Below are 22,711 nucleotides of genomic sequence, written 5' to 3' on the forward strand. Positions count from 1 at the left end.
CACGTAGAAGTGACTCAAGTTCAAGATTAGTCACACAGGCCTGTGGTGTGTGTTTATTGTAAGAATGCCTTATTATGACCGCCGCGCAGCGAAGCGAAGGTTTAGTCAGATTTTTTTTTTTTTCTCGCATGTCCACATTTCTGTCAAGGATTCCCGGGACACTGAAAGACGGGTAGACAAAACTTGGTGGGCATGTAACCCCATATGGATAGCATGGAATCATCGTTTTTCGTTTTGATCTGTAGCCCCCCCCGCTGGACTGCACCCCCCGAAAGGAGGGTAGGGCAGACACAGGTTTCTGTGAATATCTTGAGAACCGTAGGGCCTAGGATGACCAATTTTTTCTGTATGTTTGCCTCCAGGGGTCATGTTAACCCATTCCATGTGCACACATGTGCATAAACAGATACACACGCACACACATACATTGACAGTAATCATACGTATGACACATACTCACACAGTAGACATATGTACGCATGCATGCACATGCACAAACACACACACACACACACACACCCACACACATAAACATAAAAGTGTACACGCACACATTTCAAGAATTATGGAACCGTTAGAACCTATTTGAGTTGTGAGAGAGCAGGAACCGTTAGAACCTATGAGTTGCGAGAGAACAGGAACCGTTAAAACCTATTTGAGAACAAGAACTCTTATCTTCGTCCTGTCTCATGCAAACTTATCAATTTTACACTGTGGGACTGGAATTACCAGTTACCAGGGGAAATACTGATGCTCCTTGTGAAACCACACTGTGTGTGTGTGTGTGTCTGTGTGTCTGTGTCTGTGTGTGTCCACTGTACTGTGATGGATCATTATATGAGGAAGAGGGGGTCTTTTGACCTCAAAATATTGCTGTCTATGTGGAAATTTGAATTTGGAATTGGCATAGAATTTAGTGTGTGTGTGTAAACGTTTAAAACATAATGGATTAGAACATGCTTGAAATTCTTATAGTCTTCATAACCACCTGCCCAGTGTTCCGTTGTTATTGTTCTGATGTACAGTAGTACGTCTCGTGGCCTGGGAGTTTAGTACGGAATTGGAGAGAAAAAAAACTCAAGGCATTTATTGAACAGCATGTCAATGGCCCTACTGAGGCTGTGTGTGTGTGTGATAGAACTACCAGCCCAGGATGTATCCTGCCAGTCAAAAAGGAAAATGTGAAAGGAAATCAAAGGTTCAATTAATCTGCTTTTGCAGGTATGCATCAATAGGTGTTTGTGTGTGTCTGTGTGTGTGTGTGTGGGAGTGTGATTGTGAGCTTTTTTATGTTTGTGTACTGAATGGGTAGGTATGTGAGACGCTGTGTCTTGGTTAAGTCAGAGACTTTCTAATGAGGAGACACAGCACTCAAAAAATCCTCCATAGAAATGCATGGGGCTAGTTTGTCACGCCAATATGGCCGTTACTACACATATCACACCCCTTCCTTGGCAAAACGTCGACATGTGAATACATTGAGCCAATCATATGGTGTGTTGTGAAGACATCGTGCCAATCATATGGTGTGTTGTGAAGACATCGTGCCAATCATGTGTTGTGATCTCGCAGCTGAAGCAAGATTGGTGTCGTGAAGCCTTGCGCACGCGCATTTCTGCCGAAATGGATGCCCGACGAGTGCCCAAAAAGCGTTGCAATATGGCCGCCGAGTGGAGGGACTTGCCTAAAAGGACTTTGGTTAAGTCTATATGGTGTGTGTGTGTGTGTAGGGTTAATGTGGTGGTTGTGGTGTGTGTGTGTGTGTGTGTGTGTGTGTTTGCCAAAGCAGCCGACCAGGCTGTTGTTGTGACCAGCGGCTGTCGTTGGAAAATGCCACGCATGCCTGAACACACACACACACACAGCCTCCCTCCTCTTTGTCACACACACACACACACACACACACACTCTCTGTGATGGAGTGTGCAGAGAATCCACTAGCCAGTCCAGTCAGACAGTACGCTCACTCACTTTCTGATGTACACAGAGGAGCTGGGGGGGAGGTGACTTGGAGGTCTGTCTGTCTGTCTGTTTGTCTGTGTGTGTAAGTGTACATGTACATGTATTCCAGTGTGTATGCATGTATTCCAGTGTGTATGCATGTGTTCCTGTGTGTGTGTGTGCCTGCGTGCGTGCCTGCAAGTCTGCAGGAATGGCAGGAATTGTGTTGTGCCCTGGCTGTGTGTTCCGGAGCGTGGGGTCACTCTCGGCTCCTTTGTTGGCCTCGCTTCTGTTTTTTTTTCTTCCTTTCAGTGTGTGTCCACTGGGCAGCATGCAGTACTTTTCCATCACACACACACACATACACACACACACACACACACACATACACACACACACACACACACACACACATACACATACACACACACACACACACACACTCTCTCGCTCTCTCACACACACACACACACACACACACATACATACATACATACATACATACATACATACATACACACACACACATACACACACATACACACACACACACACATGCACCCAATGCACATATATGCATATAGAATACTACCATTTCACGCACGCACACACACACATGCGCATCACTCCACATACGCACACACATTCAGACAGTGTACCCAGACATGCATGTACATTGACCCTCTCCATGTGTCTCTCTTTCTCACACCTGCATACTCATTCTTTAGGGATCTGCACCTATACAGTAGCATGCATACCGGTACACAACTCTTACTGCACACCGAGAGGGTGATGGTGCTTGTACGGGGTGGGGGTGGGGGGGCTATAGTGGACCCCCTCATCTGACACTGGTCCTTTTAATGTACCAGTAGTACTGATTGTGTGTGTGTTTGTGTTTGAGAGAAAGAGAGTGCATGCCTGTCTGTGTATTACTCTCCAGAACACCCCCCTCCTTCCCAGTGCCTTATGGGTAACAAGAGCCCCCTCCCACAGTGGAAAACTACCACTGACTCACATGGGCTTGTTTACCAGTGTGTGTGTGTGTGTGTGTGTGTGTGTCTCTGTCTCTGTCTGTCTGCCTGTTTCTGTGTGTGTGTGTGTGTGTGTGTGTGTGTGTGTGTGTGTCTTTAAATGACTATAGAGTACAGATGGGCTGATTGTATGAGTATGCATTTGGGTCTCCTTTTAAACTGTTTGTAAGATTACATGATTGTGTGTGTGTTTGTGTGTTTGCCTGCCATCAGACAGATGATGAGTAGCCAGACTGTGTCTGTTTGTGGATGAGTGGGAAGTGTTTCTTCATATCACTGCTGGAGAGTGTGTGTGCGTGTGTGTGTGTGCGCATTCCTTTGAGCTTTCTGCCTGCCTGTCTGTCTGTCTGTCTGTCTGTCTGTCTGTCCTTTTTTCCCCTCTGTTTCACAATTGCCTCACTAACACACTCTCCTCTTTCTCAGACGAATAGAAACTACCTCTCTGTCGCTCCTCTCTCGGACATATACAGTTTTTCTTACAGTCTCACCCTCCCGCAAACAATCTCTCTCTATACTTGTCTGTGTGTGTGTGTGTGTGTGTGTGTTTCTGGGCCCTGGCCTGATTCATTTTTTCTTCTGCTCTGCGTTGCCTGTTACAATGCGCTCTTATTTAAGAAGATAGCGCTGGGGCCAGGCTGCTCTTATGCCGTGGCTGTGACTGCTGCTGCTGCTGCAATGAGTGGAGCCTGGCTGGGATGGGCCTCCTGGAAGACCCGGAGCGGAGCGGAGCGGAGCGCTGGAGCTTGCGTGGAGCTGCTGAGGAGTGTGTGTGTGTGTGTGTGTGTGTATAAGTGTGCATTTGAGAGAGTGTGTGTACTTGTGTGTGTGTGTGTGTGTGTGTGTGTGTGTGTGTGTATAAGTGTGCATTTGAGAGGGTGTGTGTGTGAGCTCCCCTGTTTAGCAGACTCCTTGCAGCTTAGGAGCTTAAACCAGTTCTTGTGCATGCATAACCACACACACACACACATACTGTATGTACACACACCTCATGCACACACACACACATAAAACATACATAAAGTTGTGTAGTGTGTACAGAAAAAAAATCAGATGCTGTGTGTTAGGGGCTGAGAGTGCAGGTGCACATACTAGAGCCATTTGATTAGGCATGTTGGGGTGTGTGTGCAAGGTCAGAGAGAGTGAGTGTGTTTATTTGTGTGTGAGAGAGAGCATTCAAGCTTGTGTTTGGTGTGTCAGTGTATGTGTGAATTATTTTTTTCTGGTAGTCTATCTGGACACTGTGTGTGTGTGTGTGTGTGTCAGTCACAGCCAGCCAGTGATCTTCCAGGCCATCAGCACCTGGCCAGGCCATCAGTTCACCAGTTTGGTGGTGGAAGAGAAGGAGCTTACCACTGTTTGTGTAATGGTATTAAGTCATTAACCTTGTGTAAACAAACACAAACAAACACCCCATCACACACACATCAGCATGGGGCAATTGGCTCAATTGGCTCTTTGGGTGGCAGTAGTAATGGCACTCTCTTCCCCACCTCCATCTCTCATCCTTTATCTCTCTATCCACACTTATTTCTTTGTTACAATTGTTCTGATTTTTCAAAACAAAAGTTGCAATTGAGATCTGATTTTTCAAAACAAAAGTGTTTCAATTGAGATCTTTTTTTTTTTTTTCAAAATAAAAGTGTTACAAATGAGTTCTGATTTTTTGCAAACAAGAGTGTTACCATAAACAAACCAGCTGATGATTTTTCTCTCTCTCACCCCCTCCTCTCTCTCGCCCCCCTCCTCTCTCTCTCTCTCTCTCTCTCTCTCTCTCTCTCTCTCTCTCTCTCCTCTCTCTCTCTCTCTCTCCCTCTCTCTCTCTCTCTCGCCTCTCTCGCCTCTCCCTCTCTCTCTCTCTCTCTCGCCCCCTCCTCTCCCTCTCTCTCTCTCTCTCTCTCTCTCTCTCTCTCTCTCTCTCTCTCTCTCCCTCTCTCCCTCCCTCTCTCTCGCCTCCTGCAGTGTGCCCTGAGCATTGCGGTCTGCGGGCGTGCACGGACGCAGGTGCGTGCTGCCACCCGCAGTGCCTGGGCAGCTGCACGGCCCCGGACAGCGACATGGCGTGCGCCGCCTGTGCCCACTACTACCACGAGGGTCGATGTGTGGCCGACTGCCCGGTGGGCACCTACCGCTTCGAGGGCTGGCGCTGCATCTCGATGGACGTCTGTGCCAAGGTGCACCTGCCCGACTCCGAGTCCTTCGTCATCCACGCCGGCGAGTGCATGCCCGACTGCCCGCCAGGATTCACTCGCAACGGCAGCCAGAGGTTACTGAACATACGCCCCCTACAGTACACACACACACACACACACACACACACAACTGATTGTCTGTCTGTCTGGTTTGTGACCGGCCACATGCTCGCCACAAGACAATGGCGAGCATGACGATCTAACTCTTTGGCGAGCATGGCGATCTAACTCTTTGTGTCATCGAGTGTGCCTGACCTTTTGGTGGCAGCACAAGCGTCGCTCTCTCAGAACCTTGGAGATGCCTTTAGATGAGCCTAAGGCTCTTATGAGAACCTTTTGAAGGTGTGTGTGTGTTTGTGTGTGTGTGTGTGTGTGTGTGTGTGAACCTTGGCCGTGAACCTTTCCTGTGAGGTTGTGGCCCCAGGTCATCCACAATCCGCCCTCCCATCAAAGCCTATTAGCCTCACACCTGCATGGAGCTCTGAAGCAGCTCAGGCTCACCCACCATGACAAACACTGTAAAGCTGTAGAACCGCACCAACACATCCACACGGGTCACAGCAGATCAAGGTCCCAGAACTAGAAACTCACACACACACACACGCATGTTCCAGTTTACTTCATCAAGTTCACACAGGTCTCTACAGTTCTGCTGTGGACCTAATGGATGACTCTAAAGTTGGGAGGCTAGTATAAGATTGTGAGATGCCTTGCGCCAGGCTGAGGATGGGAAGGGTCTTATGTTAAGCCTGGGATAGCTATTTGTAATTCAATAAGCCTATTAAAAGGCATTTTGCAGCACAGACTTCCATAAAGCGGCTGCCACAGGTTACTGGACATGACGTTTAAACCCATTAGTAAGGATTTTAAGCCCATCTTCAGAGCAGGGTAATGCGTAAGTATGCGCACGGACCGCAGGTATTACGCAGCCTGTGCCACTCTGCGCTACACACACACACACACACACACACACACATTCATAAAAAGCTTCCATCGTGTTTTAATCAGATGTATGGGTAGATATTGTATGGCAGAGTGAACTGAGGACTGTGTTATTGAAATGGGTAGATATTGTATGGCAGAGTGAACTGAGGTCTGTGTTATTGAAATGGGTAGATATTGTATGGCAGAGTGAACTGAGGTCTGTGTTTATTGAAATGGGTAGATATTGTATGGCAGAGTGAACTGAGTTGTAATGGCTGAGTGAATCTTCTCCATATTCATTTTCTTTTTCTGTTTTCATCCCTCTCGATACCTCTTTCCTTTCTGCCCTCCCCCTACTTGTTCCCTCTCTCTCTCTCCCCCTCTCCCTTTCCTCCTCTTCCTTTCTCCCTCTCTCTCCTTCCCTCCCTCTCTCTCTCTCGCCCTCCCTCCCTCCCTCTCTCTCCCTCTTCCCATCTCTCTCTCTGTCTCTCTTTCTCCCTCTCTCTCTGTCTGTCTCTCTCTCTCTCTCGCTCTCTCTGCAGTATGTTTTGTCAAGCATGTGACGGCGTGTGCGATAAGATCTGCGAGTCCAAGAACATCGACTCTGTGAACGCAGCTCAGAACCTCAAGGGCTGCACAGTCATCAAAGGCAACTTGAACATCAACATCCGCAGAGGAGGTGAGTACCCACCTACCTACCCACCCACCCACCTACCTACCCACCCACCCACCTACCTACCCACCCACCCACCTACTTACCTACCTACCCACCTACCTACCTACCCACCTACTTAGCTACCTACCCACCTACCTACCCACCTACCTACCTACCCACCTACTTAAGTAGGTGGGTAGGTAGGTAGGTGGGTGGGTAAGTAGGTGGGTAGGTAGGTAGGTGGGTAGGTAGGAAGTAGGAACGGTTTAAAAATAAAAAGCGGTTTCAAAATAAAAGCCCCCCCCCCCCCCCCCGAAACAGAAAAGGCCAAAAAAAAGTAAGTAGCATATCAGGAATGCATTAATAGTCTAACCGAATAGTGACTTTAAAATTGAAAATTAAATCGAATCGAGGATTTGGAGAATCGTGACACCCCTACCACCCACCCACCTACCCACCTACCCACCTACCCACCCACCCACCCACCCACCGCTCCTCTCATCCGTCTGCCCGGTACCTGACCTGGTGCAGATAGAGGAGGGCAGGGCAGGACTGGACAGACAAGACGGGCTAGTCAGGGAGGCCTCTGAGCTGGTTTGTCTGTCGTGTGTGTGTGTGTGTGTGTGTGTGTGTGTGTGTGTGTGTGTGTGTGTGTGGTTCACTGTTCTCATCCTAAATGAGCTCTTGTTTTTCTCTCTGTCCCTCTTTGCCCTGTGTTTCTCTTTTACCCTCTTATTCTCAAAATGTTCTCTCTCTCTCTCTCTCTCTCTCTCTCTCTCTTTCGCTCTCTCCCTCCCTTCCCCTCTCTCCCCCTCTCTCTCTCCTTCCTACCCTCCTTCCCTCCCCCTCTCTCTGTCTGTCTAGACAACATCACTGCGGAGCTGGAGAACTTCATGGGTCTGATTGAGACGGTGACGGGTTATGTGAGGATCCGCCATTCCCACACACTCCAGTCACTCTCCTTCCTCAGGAGCCTGCGCTACATCAACGGAGAACACCTCTGGGAAGAGTACGTCACACACACATACTCACTCTCTCTCTCTCTCTCTCTCTCTCTCTCTCTCCCCCCAGTCTTTCTCCTTCCTCAGGAGTCTGCACTACATTAAAGGACAATGGTTCTGGGAAGAGTAAATGGCACACACACACACGAGCACATTGTTCCTGCATCTGTGAAGCCCCCTCTTTGAACCTCTTTTTGTCCCAAACTATTGTCAGAAAGGTTAATTGCCAGATGTAGTGTAAAGAGTTCACGTTTTAAGAGATTGCCACATAGGAACCCCCTCAGGTCAACTATGGCCTACACACACATGAACAACCCTGGGAACAATCACGACATGGCACTCGACTGCAAAGCACTCTGCTTCCCAGAAATTACACGGATCAGAGAGAGAGACCGAGAGAGAGACAGAGAGAGACAGAGAGAGAGAGAGAGACAGAGAGAGACAGAGAGAGAGAGAGAGACAGAGAGAGAGAGAGAGACAGAGAGAGAGAGAGAGGGACAGAGAGAGAGAGAGACAGAGACACAGAGAGACAGAGACACAGAGAGAGAGAGAGAGAGAGAGACAGAGAGACAGAGACAGAGAGAGAGAGTATGTGTATGGGCCATCTGTGCCTCCTGCTCCGTGTCTTTTGTCATCTCCGCGTGAACATTTGCATATCTGTGTGCCCCATTCGGCCCATTTGCATACTTGATTTACAAGTGACAGCGCGAGTGAGGATGGCTTCCTAGTGCTCTTCCTGTTGCATGGGCCGTAGAGCATGCCCTGGGGACCGGCCCGGGAGAGGGGGGGTGGGGGGGGGTTGCTATGCTGTGGGAAATGCTCACTCCAAACACACACTCTCACTTAGGGCCTGTCCACACGGAGACGCTTTTTAGGTTAAACGCAGAGGTTTTGCTTCGTCTTGGCCGAGTGTCCAAACGAACCCTATAAACACACTGCCCGAAACCGCACTTTTCTGAAACCTGGTCCCAGAGTGGAAAAATCTGAAACCGTAGCCCGTTTGAATTCGTTTAGACAGCGAAACCGCACATCCTGCTTGCGTATCGATGATGTCATCGCCACACCTCAGCTGCCCTAGACTTGCACTTATAGAATTGCCTAACAATACTAGTTTTCATACATGACATTACCTACGATTACACTCCGTAAGATAAATATCACAACTGGTGCTGCGCAGCGCCGATAGCTTATGACTTGGTGGACTGAACACTGTTTTTCCCTGTGTTTTTTTATGCATTCTAGCTACTGTCAGTGACGCGAGAGAACTTAAGTTATTAGGAAAGTGCGGTGTAAGTTTAGGCTACATTAATTTGTGCGTAGTGCCAGTGTCATTCATTTATTTTACATGTCTTACAACATATATACATGCCTTCACAGTCGAGTGAAATCAGATATAATCATACAAAGACGCTTAGAACTCACGTTAAGCCGATGGTAGCACACTGAATGCAAATGCAAATGTTACTAACGAAGGTTTCATAGCAATATTATAAATGTGGCGACAGAATAGCCTAGAACTTGGGTAAGCCTTGCGTTTAGTAGCCTAATTGCGGTGATAGCCAAAACTAATGTGAATCATGGACTATCCTACAACCAAAGAAAGTAAAGGTGATTAGTAGGCCTACCTGCGTTAGCCAAATAAAGGACGGGACTGCACCCTTCACAAACCGTAAAATAAAGTGTATTAGTTTTACAGTTGACTACAGTTGACAGTTCACCATCAGTCCACACAAACAATTCTGGTTTCCTTGCACTAGCCATTTCGTCGTAGCCTATTCTGTCTGTTTGTAAAGCGCAAGTTTTGGTCAATTTCTGTAAAGAAACAGTGCCACCTATAGGCCTGGGGTATGAAGTAACGTGTTGAGTCGTGTTGAGATGGATCCGTTTGGACGCAAATATTCTTGATACGGTTCCAGGGAAGACGGAGGGAAAAAAGATCGGTTTGGTACGTGGGGACTAGGCCTTAACCGATAGAAATGTACCCCAGTGAATCCCGCTCCCACAACTGTCTGGATCCACAGTCAATCTGCCCTTATTTAGATGTTTACAAAGAGAGAAGAAATAAGTGTGCGTGCGTGTGTGTACTACAGTACTGGACATCCCTTTTACAATATTCTTGTGTGTGTGTGTGTGTGTGTGTGTGTGTGTGTGTGTGTGTGTGTGTGTGTGCGCGCGCGTTTTCTTTGCAGCATGTATGCCTTCTCCGCTCTGGACAACCAGGACCTGGAGAGGCTGTGGAACTGGAGCTCCCACAACCTGACGATCCGCGCGGGGAAGCTGCTCTTCCAGTTCAACCCCAAGCTGTGCATGAGCGAGATCAGCACCATGTGGGAGAAGACGGGCATCGCCGGCAAGTTCGAGAAGGACAGCTTCAGAAACAACGGAGACCGAGCCAGCTGTACGGACACACTCACACCTCCTATACACACACACACACAAACACACACACACACATGTATGTACATATAAAGGGTATATCCCCCATCTCACCACCCAAAAAATATGCTGAGTCATATACTCACATTTATTGATGCGCGCGCTCACACACACAATCATCTTTGTTTTGGTGATTGAATAGAAATGAGAGTGCACTCACTGTAAACAGATCTGCCTTGTTGTTAAGAAACACCGTTCATCGGTGTGTGTTTGTGCGTGCTTCCGCTGTTTCCGCTGCTTGTGTGAACACACTTCTCTCAACAGGTGAGAGTGGGAAGCTGACGTTCACGTCCAACAGCACCACCAGCAGCGAGATCACGCTGACATGGCAGATGTACCGCCCTCCGGACCAGCAGCACAAGGCTGATTTCGTGGTGTACTACAAAGAGGCGTAAGTGTTTCCTTCCCCTAATGGTCCCTAATGGTCCTTAATGACCCCCTAATAGACCGCTGTCCCTCGCTGTGCACGTTTGCTGTGTTATGATTAGGTGTGGGGGACAGAACGACATATAAAGCGGCACAACATGTCCTCTGTTCGGTCAGAGAAACTTGGCGAAGACAAGCGTTTTAGAAGTCTGTTCCTTAAAAGGGCTGTGTGTGTCGGATTCGAGCCGTCATGAAATCAGCATTATGATGGTGACGGCGCTCTGCCTTTGACTTGCTTTGTATTTGATGCAGAGCCACACATGGTAAAAGTGGTATTGCAAGAGAGATGGCACTGGCTGGTTTGCATACTGACTACTATAGTGGATGTGGACAGAGCAGAGATGTTTTTGACATCATGTCAAAATGGTTGCTTCTTAATATCCTGTTGCAGTTTCCAGCTATTTTTTTAAAATATATTTTGAACGTGTTATTTATTTATTTATTTATTTTTTAAAATGCATTTTTCTGTTAACATTTACATTTATTAATTTAGCTGATGCTTTTATCCAAAGCGACTTGAAAATGAGGATTAACATTCAAGAAAACCCCTTGTTTGACTGGGTTGTTCTCTCCTCTGCGCTTTCAGACCTTTCCAGAACATCACAGGGTTTGACGGCCAGGTCAGCTGCGGCCTGAACAGCTGGAACATGCTGGACTTGGAAGCTCCGCAGGACCATAACCACGACCCAGAAGTGCAGCTGAGCCACCTGAAGCCCTGGACGCAGTACGCCATCTTTGTCAAGGCCTTCTCACTCTCGCAAGACCGCAGCGACGCCAAGAGTGAAATTGTCTACATTCGCACCAAAGCGTCAGGTAAGAGTGAGGGAGTGAGAAAGCCCCATCAGCCCCCTCGGCTGCTTGATATGTAATGGTGCTATCACTTTTATTAGTTGAATAACTGCTTCAACTACAGGGCTTAAAGTGTTCAGGCACCGTGCCTGAATTCAGGCGTGAGCTGGTATGCTTAACATTTGAAAAGAGGCAATGAGACTACAGTATATATGACGTCCCCATAAATGTTTGATAACTTCGGGCACAGACATTTTTATTGCTTTAACCCCTGAATGTACTCTGTTGAATAATCTCCTCTGTATGTGCTATGATGTGGTGTATACAGAGCCGTCGATGCCTATGGACTTGCGGGCCTTCTCTAATTCCTCCACTAGGCTGGTGCTCAGGTGGTCCCCTCCAGTACACCCCAATGGCAATCACACCTTCTACCTGGTGCGCTGGCAGCAGCAGCCCGAAGAGCGAGCACTCTACCAGCACAACTACTGCGCTAAAGGTAAGCAGTTAGCTTAGCCACTGTAAGAAGGCTACATGACATATGTACATTATGTAAGCACAGGTTACTTCAGGTCACAAATGCAAAGGAATATAAGGCACATTCTTCATCCAGTGGTTCATTGACAAGACAATGAAAACAATTTAGAATAGATAAAATATTTATGTCAGTACATATATTTTTGTAAACTGCTGAGCCATAGTGTATCCCACCATCATGATTCTTGTATTGCCAGATTCCAGACAATCCCACCGACAGAAATATGAATCGATATTTCTACTGGCATGCTTCCTGGTGACATAAATGCAAAAGCATGAATAGGTTCATGGGAAGCAAATTATTTTTCCTTGATATAAAGGCTGACGTAAGGAATCATCCATCAAACATTATCACCTTATACTTTCCCAGATATGGGTAGCCCAGACTGTCCTGAAAAAACAAAACACACATAGAAAAGTTTAACAAGGGACTTCCGGTGACGTCGTGACCAAGGCAACAGCCTGATTTCAGAGCTCCTGAGGAGAGTCTTTAAAAAAACTAGCCAAAGCGTACTTTTATTTTTATTTTAAACTAAAAACAATCATACCAAGAAATCATAATGGCGAACCTTCGAAAAGAATCAGAAAAGAGGCCCAACAAGCAATCTAAGACGTCTAAAGACCAACCTGATTCTGAGCTAAGTGAAGAAAGCATGGCGGCAGTGCTAACCGAACTGCGTACGTTGAGGAAGGAACAAGCTTCAAAGGATACCAAAGAATCCTTAACGAGGGTAGAAACTGCTCTTAGTGAAGTGGCAGACAGGACGACACAACTCGAACAACGAATGACAGAGTATGAAGAGAGACTGGTTGACTCGGAGGAAAAAACTCAACGAAATGAAAGAGCCCTCCGCTATCTACTCCATCGAGAGGCTAATGTGGCTGCCAAATGTGAGGATCTGGAATCGAGAGCGAGAAGGAACAACCTGCGCATCTATGGAGTGAAAGAGGATGAAGAAAATAACAGCAACATGTTGGAGTTCATGAGCGACCTTATCCGAACATCACTGGCGTTGCCGGGGGGCCAGGACTTAAACATAGTGAGAGCACATCGCTCTCTAACCATGAAGCCGAAAGAACCGAAGAGCCCATTATCGTCCGATTTCTGGACTACAGGGTTAAGGAGATGGTAATTCAAGAAACGTGGAAACGTCGTGGAGGAGCGACATATAACGACCAGAAAATTTTCTTCGACCAAGATTACACTGCTGACATTCAGAAGAAACGCAAACAAGTTAGGGACATAATAAAGCAATTGAAAGAGGAGAGCATTAAAGCGCAATCACCATTACCAGCAAAGCTAAAGATCCATCTAGATTCCGGCGTGAAGACCTTCGCAACCCTCGGAGACGCAGCTGAAACGGTCAAGGACCTGGGTATCCACGTTGAACGTGATGAACGGGAAACTCTTCTCACCGAACTTTTACAGAACAACTGGATGGATAGAGCACACAGGCATAACATGATGACCAACGCAGATCTGAAAAGCCTACTTCACAAAGGCTAACGCCTGCTGTAAACATATCCAGTGTAGTGTAGGTCTTGGTTAAGTTATGATTCTTATCCTAGCTGTGAGATGGACACGTTTTGGCTAGTGTATTCATAGAAAGCTACGGTAAAATATGTAAATATAGACTCTCCTCACCGGAGGAGCTTTTGGGTTTTTTGTTTTGTTTTATCTGGCCTGCAACCTACAGGCCATAGCAAAGGCGTTTGATTTGCGTAGCCTATAGCCTTTCGCACATACAGTAGTGCACAACCCCGGAGAGACCGGTCACAACTCCGTCCTCGTTGAGACTGATGTTTTTTAAATCAGTCGGGCTTTTGGAAGTCAGTTCTTTCTTCCTGTTGATTGTGTGTTCTTGTTTCTTGCATTGTTTGATTTTACATGTAAACGGTATACCTGTGCAGTCATATAAGGTGCATTTTATATTGAAGAAAGGATGTTTATTTTAAAAGGTATGAAGGGTACAGTTGTCTATGAATAAGTTAAATACAGTCAGTTATAATGTCCATGGTTTAAATCACCCTATAAAACGGAAAAAAAATATTCAATCAGTTGAAAAAAACACATTGCTCAATTGCTCTGCTACAAGAGACTCATTTAAGTGAAAATGAACATATGAAACTAAGAAGAGAATGGGTTAGTCTAGTATATAGTGCTTCACATGGAAAGAAAAGAGGGGTGGCCATCTTAATAAACAGAGCTTTGGCTTTCAGTACTGAAAAGGTGGTACAGGACAAATTAGGAAGATTTGTAATGGTGGTGGGAAGTGTGGGAGAACTTGAATTTTCAATTCTAAATGTATATGCTCCAAATGAGCATGACCCAATTTTTTTCAAAGAGCTGGCAAATATCATAACAGATAATTCCAGAGGAATGTTGGTAGTAGGAGGAGACTTTAATGCAGTACAAGATGGAAAGATGGATAGGACGCCAATGGAAAAGGGGCCTCCAAGTCCTAAAACACATATGTTAAATAATTTCATGTCTGAATTGGGCCTTGTAGACCCATGGAGAGTTAAAAACCCCAAGGGGAAAGACTTCAGTTTTTTCTCCAATGTGCATAACAGTTATTCTAGAATTTACTTTTTCTGTATTCCCCCACAATATATGTATAAGGTAATTGACTGTCATATTGAGCCTATAACCATAAGTGACCATGCTCCAGTCATGTTGAAACTACACTTAGGAACGCACTCTTTCTTCAAGTACTGGAGAATGAATGTATCAATACTGAATAACACTGAAATTGTTGAGGAGTTGAGGCAACATTTAAAAGAATATCTTGACAAATGATAATGGGGAAGTCAACCCTACAATACTATGGGAGGGCGCAAAAGTAGTTATGAGAGGGAAGATCATACAGGTTTCATCCAAACTGAAGAGAATGCGAGTGGAACAACAGCTGGAGCTAGAAAATAAAATAAAGGTGTTAGAGAGGCAACACAAGGGGGCAGGTTCAAGCAACGTTATTACTGAACTTACAGAAGCAAGAAAAGCCTTAGATAAACTATTATCACTGAAGGCAGAAGGAGCTCTAAGATTTACTAAACAGAGGTACTATGAGAATGGAAACAGAGCTAGCCGTCTTTTAGCTTTTCAACTTCGCAAAGCCCAGGCTAACCGAACTGTTGCCAAAGTAGTTCATCCAACAAATGGTAAAACAGTTTCACACCCCAAAGAAGTGGTAGAGGCATTTGCAACTTTCTATCATAATTTATATATGGAACCTAAGTCACAAACGACAACTGATAACACCAACATCTTCCTTAAAAATCTAGAGCTCCCCACATTATCAGAGGATGAGTCATTACAAATGATATCACCCATAACAGATGAAGAAATAAGAAATGCAATAAAGAGATTAAAAAATAATAAATCCCCAGGAGTTGACGGTCTCCCTGGAGAATTTTATAAGTACTTTATTAATGACCTGACACCAGTGTTAACTGAGGTGTTTAGATATGCTCTCTCCGAGGGTAATCCTCCTGAGACCTGGTCACAGGCCATCATATCTGGGATACACAAGGAAGGAAAAGATCCAACGCTATGTGAAGGATATAGACCTATTAGCCTGTTATGTAATGATCAGAAATTGTTGACAAGCATCTTAGCGCAAAGAGTTCAAAGACATATTGGATCACTTATTAAGTCAGACCAAACAGGGTTTATTCCATGCAGACAGGGTGCTAATAACATAAGAAGAACTTTAAACATAATTACCTGTGCAAAGAAAAATAAACAGACGTCGATGCTTATAAGCTTTGATGCACAGAAGGCATTTGATACTGTGAAGTGGGAGTTTTTGTTTAAGACATTGTCTGGGATGGGCTTTCATTCAAAATGTATAAGATGGGTAACAACTGTTTATAAACAGCCAAAAGCAAGAGTCAGAGTGAATGGATGCTGCTCAGAGTTCTTTGGCCTGCAGCGAGGAGTGAGACAGGGAGATTGTCTTAGCCCCCTGCTTTTTGCCATAGACATTGAGCCCTTGGTGGCATCTATTAGACAGAATGAGAAAATAAAGGGGATAATGGATATGGGAAATACAGAACATAAAATATCACTATATGCTGACGACATTTTAACTTATATAAGTGATCCTATTGTTTCTGTACCTGCTCTAATGAACACTCTTAAAGAGTATGGTGAACTCTCTGGATATCAGATTAACGAATCCAAGTCAGAAGCTATGATGTTAAAGGGGCAGTGGCCTACACAATTAACAGGAAGACTTCATTTTCGCTGGTCACAAAGATTCAGATTCTTGGGAATAATTCTAACTCAGAAGATTACTATGTACAAAGATCAATGGAGGCCTGAATTTACCTAATTTGAAACAATATTACTGGGCAGCCCAATTACGATCCATGGTTTCCTGGTTAACTCAAGACAAAGATACTGTTTGGGTAGGGATGGAACAGTCTGAATGTCTAGATGTTCCATTGTACTCTCTCCCATTCCTCAACTTCGATACGGCTAGGATGAAAAAGCTTACAAACAGATGGGTTAAAAATACTTTGAAAGTGTGGTCTACTGTAAGAAAAATAATACAATCACCTACGACCATATCCAGAGCCATAAGCATAGCTAAAAATATAGAGTTCATTCCAGCAAGACTAGATAAGGGTTTTGAAAGATGGAAAGACAAGGGTTTAGAATAGAAGTCTTGGACCAGTTATTTGAGGGAACGGTGTTAAAATCATTTGAACAAATTAAAGAAAAGTACGATTTGGCAAACAAAGACTTTTTCAGGTTCTTACAGATAAGAGACTATTTAAAGAAACATAAAGAATGGGAAAAGATTTGTTCCCTACCATCTAAAATAGAGCATCTTTTCATTTCAATTATACAGGGAACAGTGACAAAAAAAATTATCATATTTATATAAGGCACTACAAGAAGATCTTGGAGAGAACAATTTGGATATTAAAGAAAAATGGGAATTGGAGATGAATACAGTAATATCTGATAAACAGTGGGACACTTCATTTGAACAAGGGCATAAGGTAACAAATAGCATCAGTTGGAGGGAATATGGTTGGAAGCTAAGAATGAGATATTTTAGAACACCACTTGTTTCTTCAAAGTGGAGTAATGTTTCACCTGTGTGTTGGAGGGGCTGTGGCTCACTGGGGGACCATACACATATATTTTGGGATTGTCCAAAAGTATTAGAATACTGGAAAAATATTCAAAGAGAAATAAAGCAGTGCTTATTTATAGACCTGCCGATGGAACCAATGATTTTTTTATTGGGCATAGTACCTGAGGACTTCCTGGAGGATAGCCATACAAAATTGTTAAGGACACTTCTGCTAATTGCAAACAAAGTCATAACGGCCTCCTGGTTGAAGCCACAGCCCCCCACAATAGTCCAATGGAGGGATAGAGTCCAAGAGGTGTATCACATGGAACATATCACTGCAGTTTTACAGCTAAAGTCAGAAGCATTCCTCAATAACTGGACCTCTATTGTTTTGCATCTCCACTTAATATGACTTTTTTTTTTCTTCTCTCTTTACCTGTGTTTGTTTTAGTCTTTGTTTTTGTGTCTTCTCTGTTGGAGCCTGAAGGCAGATCTAGGAATAGCAATGTATTAACTTGAATGATGTCAATCAGTCTTTAAGTATTTGATCCTCGAGGGCTATGCCCTTAATACCATGGACTTACCTATCTGAACCCGCTAAAACTGACATGTGTTATTCAACTTTGTCATATAAGAATTTGTTTTGATGCACTGTATGACTGATATGAAAACAAAATAAAAAGAAGTAAAAAAAAAAAAAAAAAAAAAGTTTAACAAGGTAAAAATGGCCCTTACAATAACCAAGGTAAGATCTTAAAAGTAAAGGTAGTAAAGTTACACTGGTTAATAAAATAATGAATAGTAAACCAGAAATATAATGACGGGCAGACTGTAAAGACAATGACGTAATGACAAACACCAGAAGAAATGTCTATTTAGTGACAAGTGACTGGTTCCGTCGTGTCACGGCTCAATCTTTGAAGATGAAGTAAATTTTGGATCAGCTCATGGATCTGCTCATTTTTCTGATCCCCGATTCTGTCTATTTTGTCAATATCGGGGCCGATATCCGATCCTAATATCGGATCAGTGCATCCCTATTATTCACGGTCTCTGCCAGAGTTAGTTAAGATGATGCATATCCTTCTCGTCTCTGTGCGTGCAGTAACTCTGTCTGAAGCACCCATCGTTAGCATAGCTTAGCCTAGTTCATTGAGATGGGCAGTTCCAACTAGCCTATTGCACCCAAAAGTGATAAAATAATGCAAACATTTCACATCACAATTATCATAATCACAATGATTTCTAAACTGTTTTATTAAGTTGAAAATGTTGCATAAGGGCCTTTAAGGTGATTCATAGATATTTTATCCGTGGGCTATCCTTGATGTAATTCTTTGTTAGTCTACACTTATCTCTCTCTTATCTGTCCCTGTCCCTGTCAGAAACACTCAAGCTCACATTCAAAAGTTAGCCTGGTAAACCAGACCCTGATATCTTTCAGATTAAGGGTCTGGCCACGAGTAATGAAAATGGCCCAATTTGAAGGGCAGCACCAAGCATGCATTTGAAACTGGCAGTTGGATAACGCTACGACCAATCACAACAATTCATCAGTGTCAGTCATCAGTGTAGCTCGCCTTTGTCCCGCCTACACCGATTTGATTGGTCCCTCTCGCTCGAGAGATAGAAGAAATTTGGATCATTGCTCGTGGCCAGAGTATCTTGCGGGCACAATTCAAATTTCCAGGGTATTCAAAAGTATGTATGCATGTTATAATGTAAATGGAAGACATGGCATCTTCTAAAAATGGTCTAATCTCTAATGACCTACTTACGGAGACCTTGAGGTCTTATTGCAAGGTTTTTTTTGTATACCGAGAGAACATGCGTTTGTTACGAAATTGTGTGCTCATTTTACTAAATTGTGCGCTCATCTACTCCTTTTAGTAAATGGTGCACTCATTTTAGTAAATAGTGCGATTATTTTACTAAATCGTACACTCATTGTACAAATAAATGTTTGTTGATAAATGTGGTGGCTGGAAACGAGCGTAATTTAAATATCACGCCCCTATATATGCTCTTTTAAAAGGCCTCTCCCCTAGAATTTATGACCTGGAGGTGCATTATACATCCAAAAGAGAAACATTTGTGACCTCAAGATAGCCTCAGTGACGTTTTAAGTCCAGCTAAACCTTGTTCATTTTGACAGCTAGAAAAGTGTCATCAAGAATCCCGGGAAACTATAGCGATTTAAGTGCAACAGCCTTTATTTTCGCAGAGAGAATGCATCATGTAATACATCCATTACAAAATCATACAACACTGCCATTTATCCTTTGAAAAGAATAATTTATGACTATTGTGTTTTCCAAAGAGAAAGTAATCCTCTCCACATAGCCTATATGGCTATCCTAAGTCATCAAATGTGTCAACATAACAGGCTACATTACGGCAAGTAGGCTACAAATGTGCAGGAAAAGGTCCAAGATATTCCATGAATTCATCTCTTCAACTTTCTGATCCTCCGCCGATTTACTGATGCACCGTGCTATGCCGCCTCAAAAACTTCCGTACACGAGTTGAGACTTGATGTGAGATTCGAGCGTAGTCACTGCTCACGTAAGCCTGTCCTACGCCTGTTTTATGTCGTACACACGTTTTATAAATGAGGGCCTTTGTCTTTAACTTCACTTCAAATTCTTTAGCTTCTCTACTCTTGCAGTTGCGGCACTAAAAGTGAGTCAGATACCGTATTTTCCGGACTATAAGTCGCACCGGAGTATAAGTCGCACCAGTCAAAAAATGTTTCATGAAGAGGAAAAAACCATATATATAAATATATATATGTTGCACCTGAGTCGCAGGACCGGCCAAACTATGGAAAAAAAAGTGTGACTTATAGTCTGGAAAATACGGTAATGATCTTTAGATGCTCTATTAATACGTTGACTGTAATAGTTTGTCCTGGAAAATCAGCATGGAAACCAAACTCTAATGTGTGTTTGTGTGTGTGTTTTGTAGCATGCATCAGCACCTGTGCCAACTAAACCATTACTCTAACTGTTTCACAAGTCTGTTGTACTGCTCCCTGAAGGCCTGTTTGATCGGTCTGTCTGCAACAAGCTTTGCAGGCTGGGAATTCTGCCTGGTTACTGCTGTTCACCAGCACAGGCTCCTGCTCTCTGATCTCCCTCAAAGCTGCACGGTCTATCTATTAAGCAGCCATGTTTATCCGTAGTGACTTCCAACAAAAATACGGAAATGAGGTCCTTTCTTGAATTCCAACAGTAAATGATTGTTAGCATTCGCACTGAAGAATGAAAAACAATCAAACAAACAAACAAACACCTTATATTTATATAGCGCTAGGTATCCAAACGCTTTACAGTGAAGGGGGTTGAAATGTTTACTGCCAATAAAAAAAGAACAGAAAAAAGTAACAACAGCATCCTGTCTGATTGCCCTTTATGCAGTCATTGATCTGGTTTTGTGTTCCATCCACAGGCATAAAGACCCCGGTCCGCTACCCTGCGCAAGTGGAAGGGGTGGGCACCAACCCCACGAAGCCGGACCCCTCTGCTGAGAAGGGCCAGTGCTGCCCCTGCCCCAAAAATCCTGAGGAAGTTCAGAACGAGATAGACAATGCAGCCTACCGCAAGGTGTTCGAGAACTTCCTGCACAACTCCATCTTCACCCCCAGGTAAGGCTGACGTGTGTGTGTGTGTGTGTGTTTATCTGAAAATGAACAGGTAACGTTCCTCACTTTCTGAGTTCTTGCTTTTACACACATACACACACACTTACACACACACACCCCCCCCTCATGACCGATTATTTGTTTACTTGTTTTGTTGTTGTTTTCCACTGATCTATATTTGTAAACAAGCACCAGAGATTGGTGGGTGTAAATGGTGTGTGTGTGTGTGTGTGTGAGTAACATAACCATCACAAAAACAGAATTTTGACCCACTGGCAGAAAAAACAGCATTCAGTATAGTATAAGTATATATACTCTTTTGATCCCGTGAGGGAAATTTGGTCTCTGCATTTTTCCCAATCCGTGAATTAATGAAACACACACATCACACAGTGTACACACAGTGAGGTGAAGCACACACTAATCCCAGCGCAGTGAGCTGCCTGCATCAACAGCGGCGCTCGGGGAGCAGTGAGGGGTTATGTGCCTTGCTCAAGGGCACTTCAGCCGTGCCTACTGGTCGGGGTTCGAACCGGCAACCCTCCGGCTGTCTGGTCCCAGTACATTTAGCTGTGAAATGTATGTATTATTAATAATGACATTATGTGTATTTAAACACACACACACACACACACACACACACACACACACACACACACACACACACACACACACACACACACACACAGACACACAGGTCTGGAGACCAGATTACACTCTTTCACATAAAGATGTACAAACTCTCTCTCACTCACTCACTCACTCACTCACTCACTCACACACACACACACACACACACACACACACACACACACACACACACACACACACACACACACGTGCAGATCTGGAGACCAGATTGCACGCTGTCACATTAAGATGTACAAACACAGAGGCAGACTAGCTGCGTTCACTCATTCTGCAGTCCCACCGGATCAAGCGCAACAGAGTGCATTGTGGGACTAGTGTTGATGGCAGAATTCAGGTATGAGCCAGGGGAAAGACTTGGGACTCAGAGAATACAAATATGTATTTATATATAAAAGGCAAAGCAGGTTTGAGATGGACGATGGTGCCTGGAACGGGATAAGATCTTACAGGACAGACATGTATAAAATTGATAGCTAAAAGTTATCTAGGTCCGAGTCCATGTTTTTTAGTCTTCATCCATCCAGTCATGGAACTTTTTCATGGGAACAGCACTTAACATGTATCCAATATAAATGCCCACCTGAAGTTAAATAGTTCATAGATGTGGTCCAGAAGTGGGACTAAATAGTTCCTGAAGTGGGACTAAATAGTTCCTGAAGTGGGACTAAATAGTTCCTGAAGTGGGACTAAATAGTTCCTGAAGTGTGAAGTGGGACTAAATAGTTCCTGAAGTGGGACTAAAAAGTGGGACTAAATACTTCCAGAAGTGGGACTAAATAGTTTATACTTTTGGGGGAGTGGAACCAAAAAAACAATTCTGTGCAGAGTGCTACTCCGTACCAAGGTGTTAGGGGCGCATTTTTTAGGACTCGCATCTGGGCTGTCTTATGTTTCCTTGTATTAAGGGTGTGAACCAAATTCCACACACGCACACACACACATGCTGATGCCGACATGACATCAAACTGTTTATGTGCTTGTGTTAAACTACATCTGCAGGTGGCTTAGATGTGTGTGTGTGTGTGTGTGTGTGTGTGTGTGTGTGTGTGTGCGTGTGTGTGTGTGTGCGCGTGTGTGCGTGTGCGCGTGTGTGCGTGTGCGCGCGTGTGCGTGTGCGCGCGCGCGCGTCAGTTTGTCATGTCTGGCTGTCGAGGAAAAGGCAAGTTCCAGTGTATGTGAGGGAGGATATGTCGACTTGGACTGAGCCAACTAAAGCAGGTCTAACGGAAGCAGAGCGATGCAGTGGCATGCAGCCAAACCTGAGCTGGCAGATGGAGGTGGGAGATGGCGTCTGGAGCAGCAATTCCAAATGTGTGTGTGTGTAAGAGAGGGAGAGTGTGTGTTTATGAGAGAGTGTGACTGAAGAGACGCTCGCCTCTTCTGAGCCAACTAGTGCTC

The 22,711-nt window shown here is 44.5% G+C and overlaps 1 protein-coding gene across 2 annotated transcripts in view; it reads left to right on the top strand.

The window, feature by feature from the left end:
• The window catches only part of LOC121694719 (insulin-like growth factor 1 receptor), a 78,334-nt gene that overhangs the window by 40,303 nt on the left and 15,320 nt on the right, over positions 1 to 22,711 (top strand). For both annotated transcript variants that reach the window (XM_042075010.1, XM_042075009.1), the window contains exons 3-10: positions 4,932 to 5,235; positions 6,628 to 6,764; positions 7,605 to 7,749; positions 9,931 to 10,139; positions 10,442 to 10,568; positions 11,190 to 11,416; positions 11,721 to 11,888; positions 20,470 to 20,665. In XM_042075010.1, coding sequence (XP_041930944.1) covers positions 4,932 to 5,235; positions 6,628 to 6,764; positions 7,605 to 7,749; positions 9,931 to 10,139; positions 10,442 to 10,568; positions 11,190 to 11,416; positions 11,721 to 11,888; positions 20,470 to 20,665 — 1,513 coding nt within the window. The remainder of the gene's footprint in view (positions 1 to 4,931; positions 5,236 to 6,627; positions 6,765 to 7,604; positions 7,750 to 9,930; positions 10,140 to 10,441; positions 10,569 to 11,189; positions 11,417 to 11,720; positions 11,889 to 20,469; positions 20,666 to 22,711) is intronic.

This window comes from Alosa sapidissima, chromosome 20, assembly GCF_018492685.1.
Source record: "Alosa sapidissima isolate fAloSap1 chromosome 20, fAloSap1.pri, whole genome shotgun sequence".
NCBI classification, from domain to species: Eukaryota; Metazoa; Chordata; class Actinopteri; order Clupeiformes; family Clupeidae; genus Alosa; species Alosa sapidissima.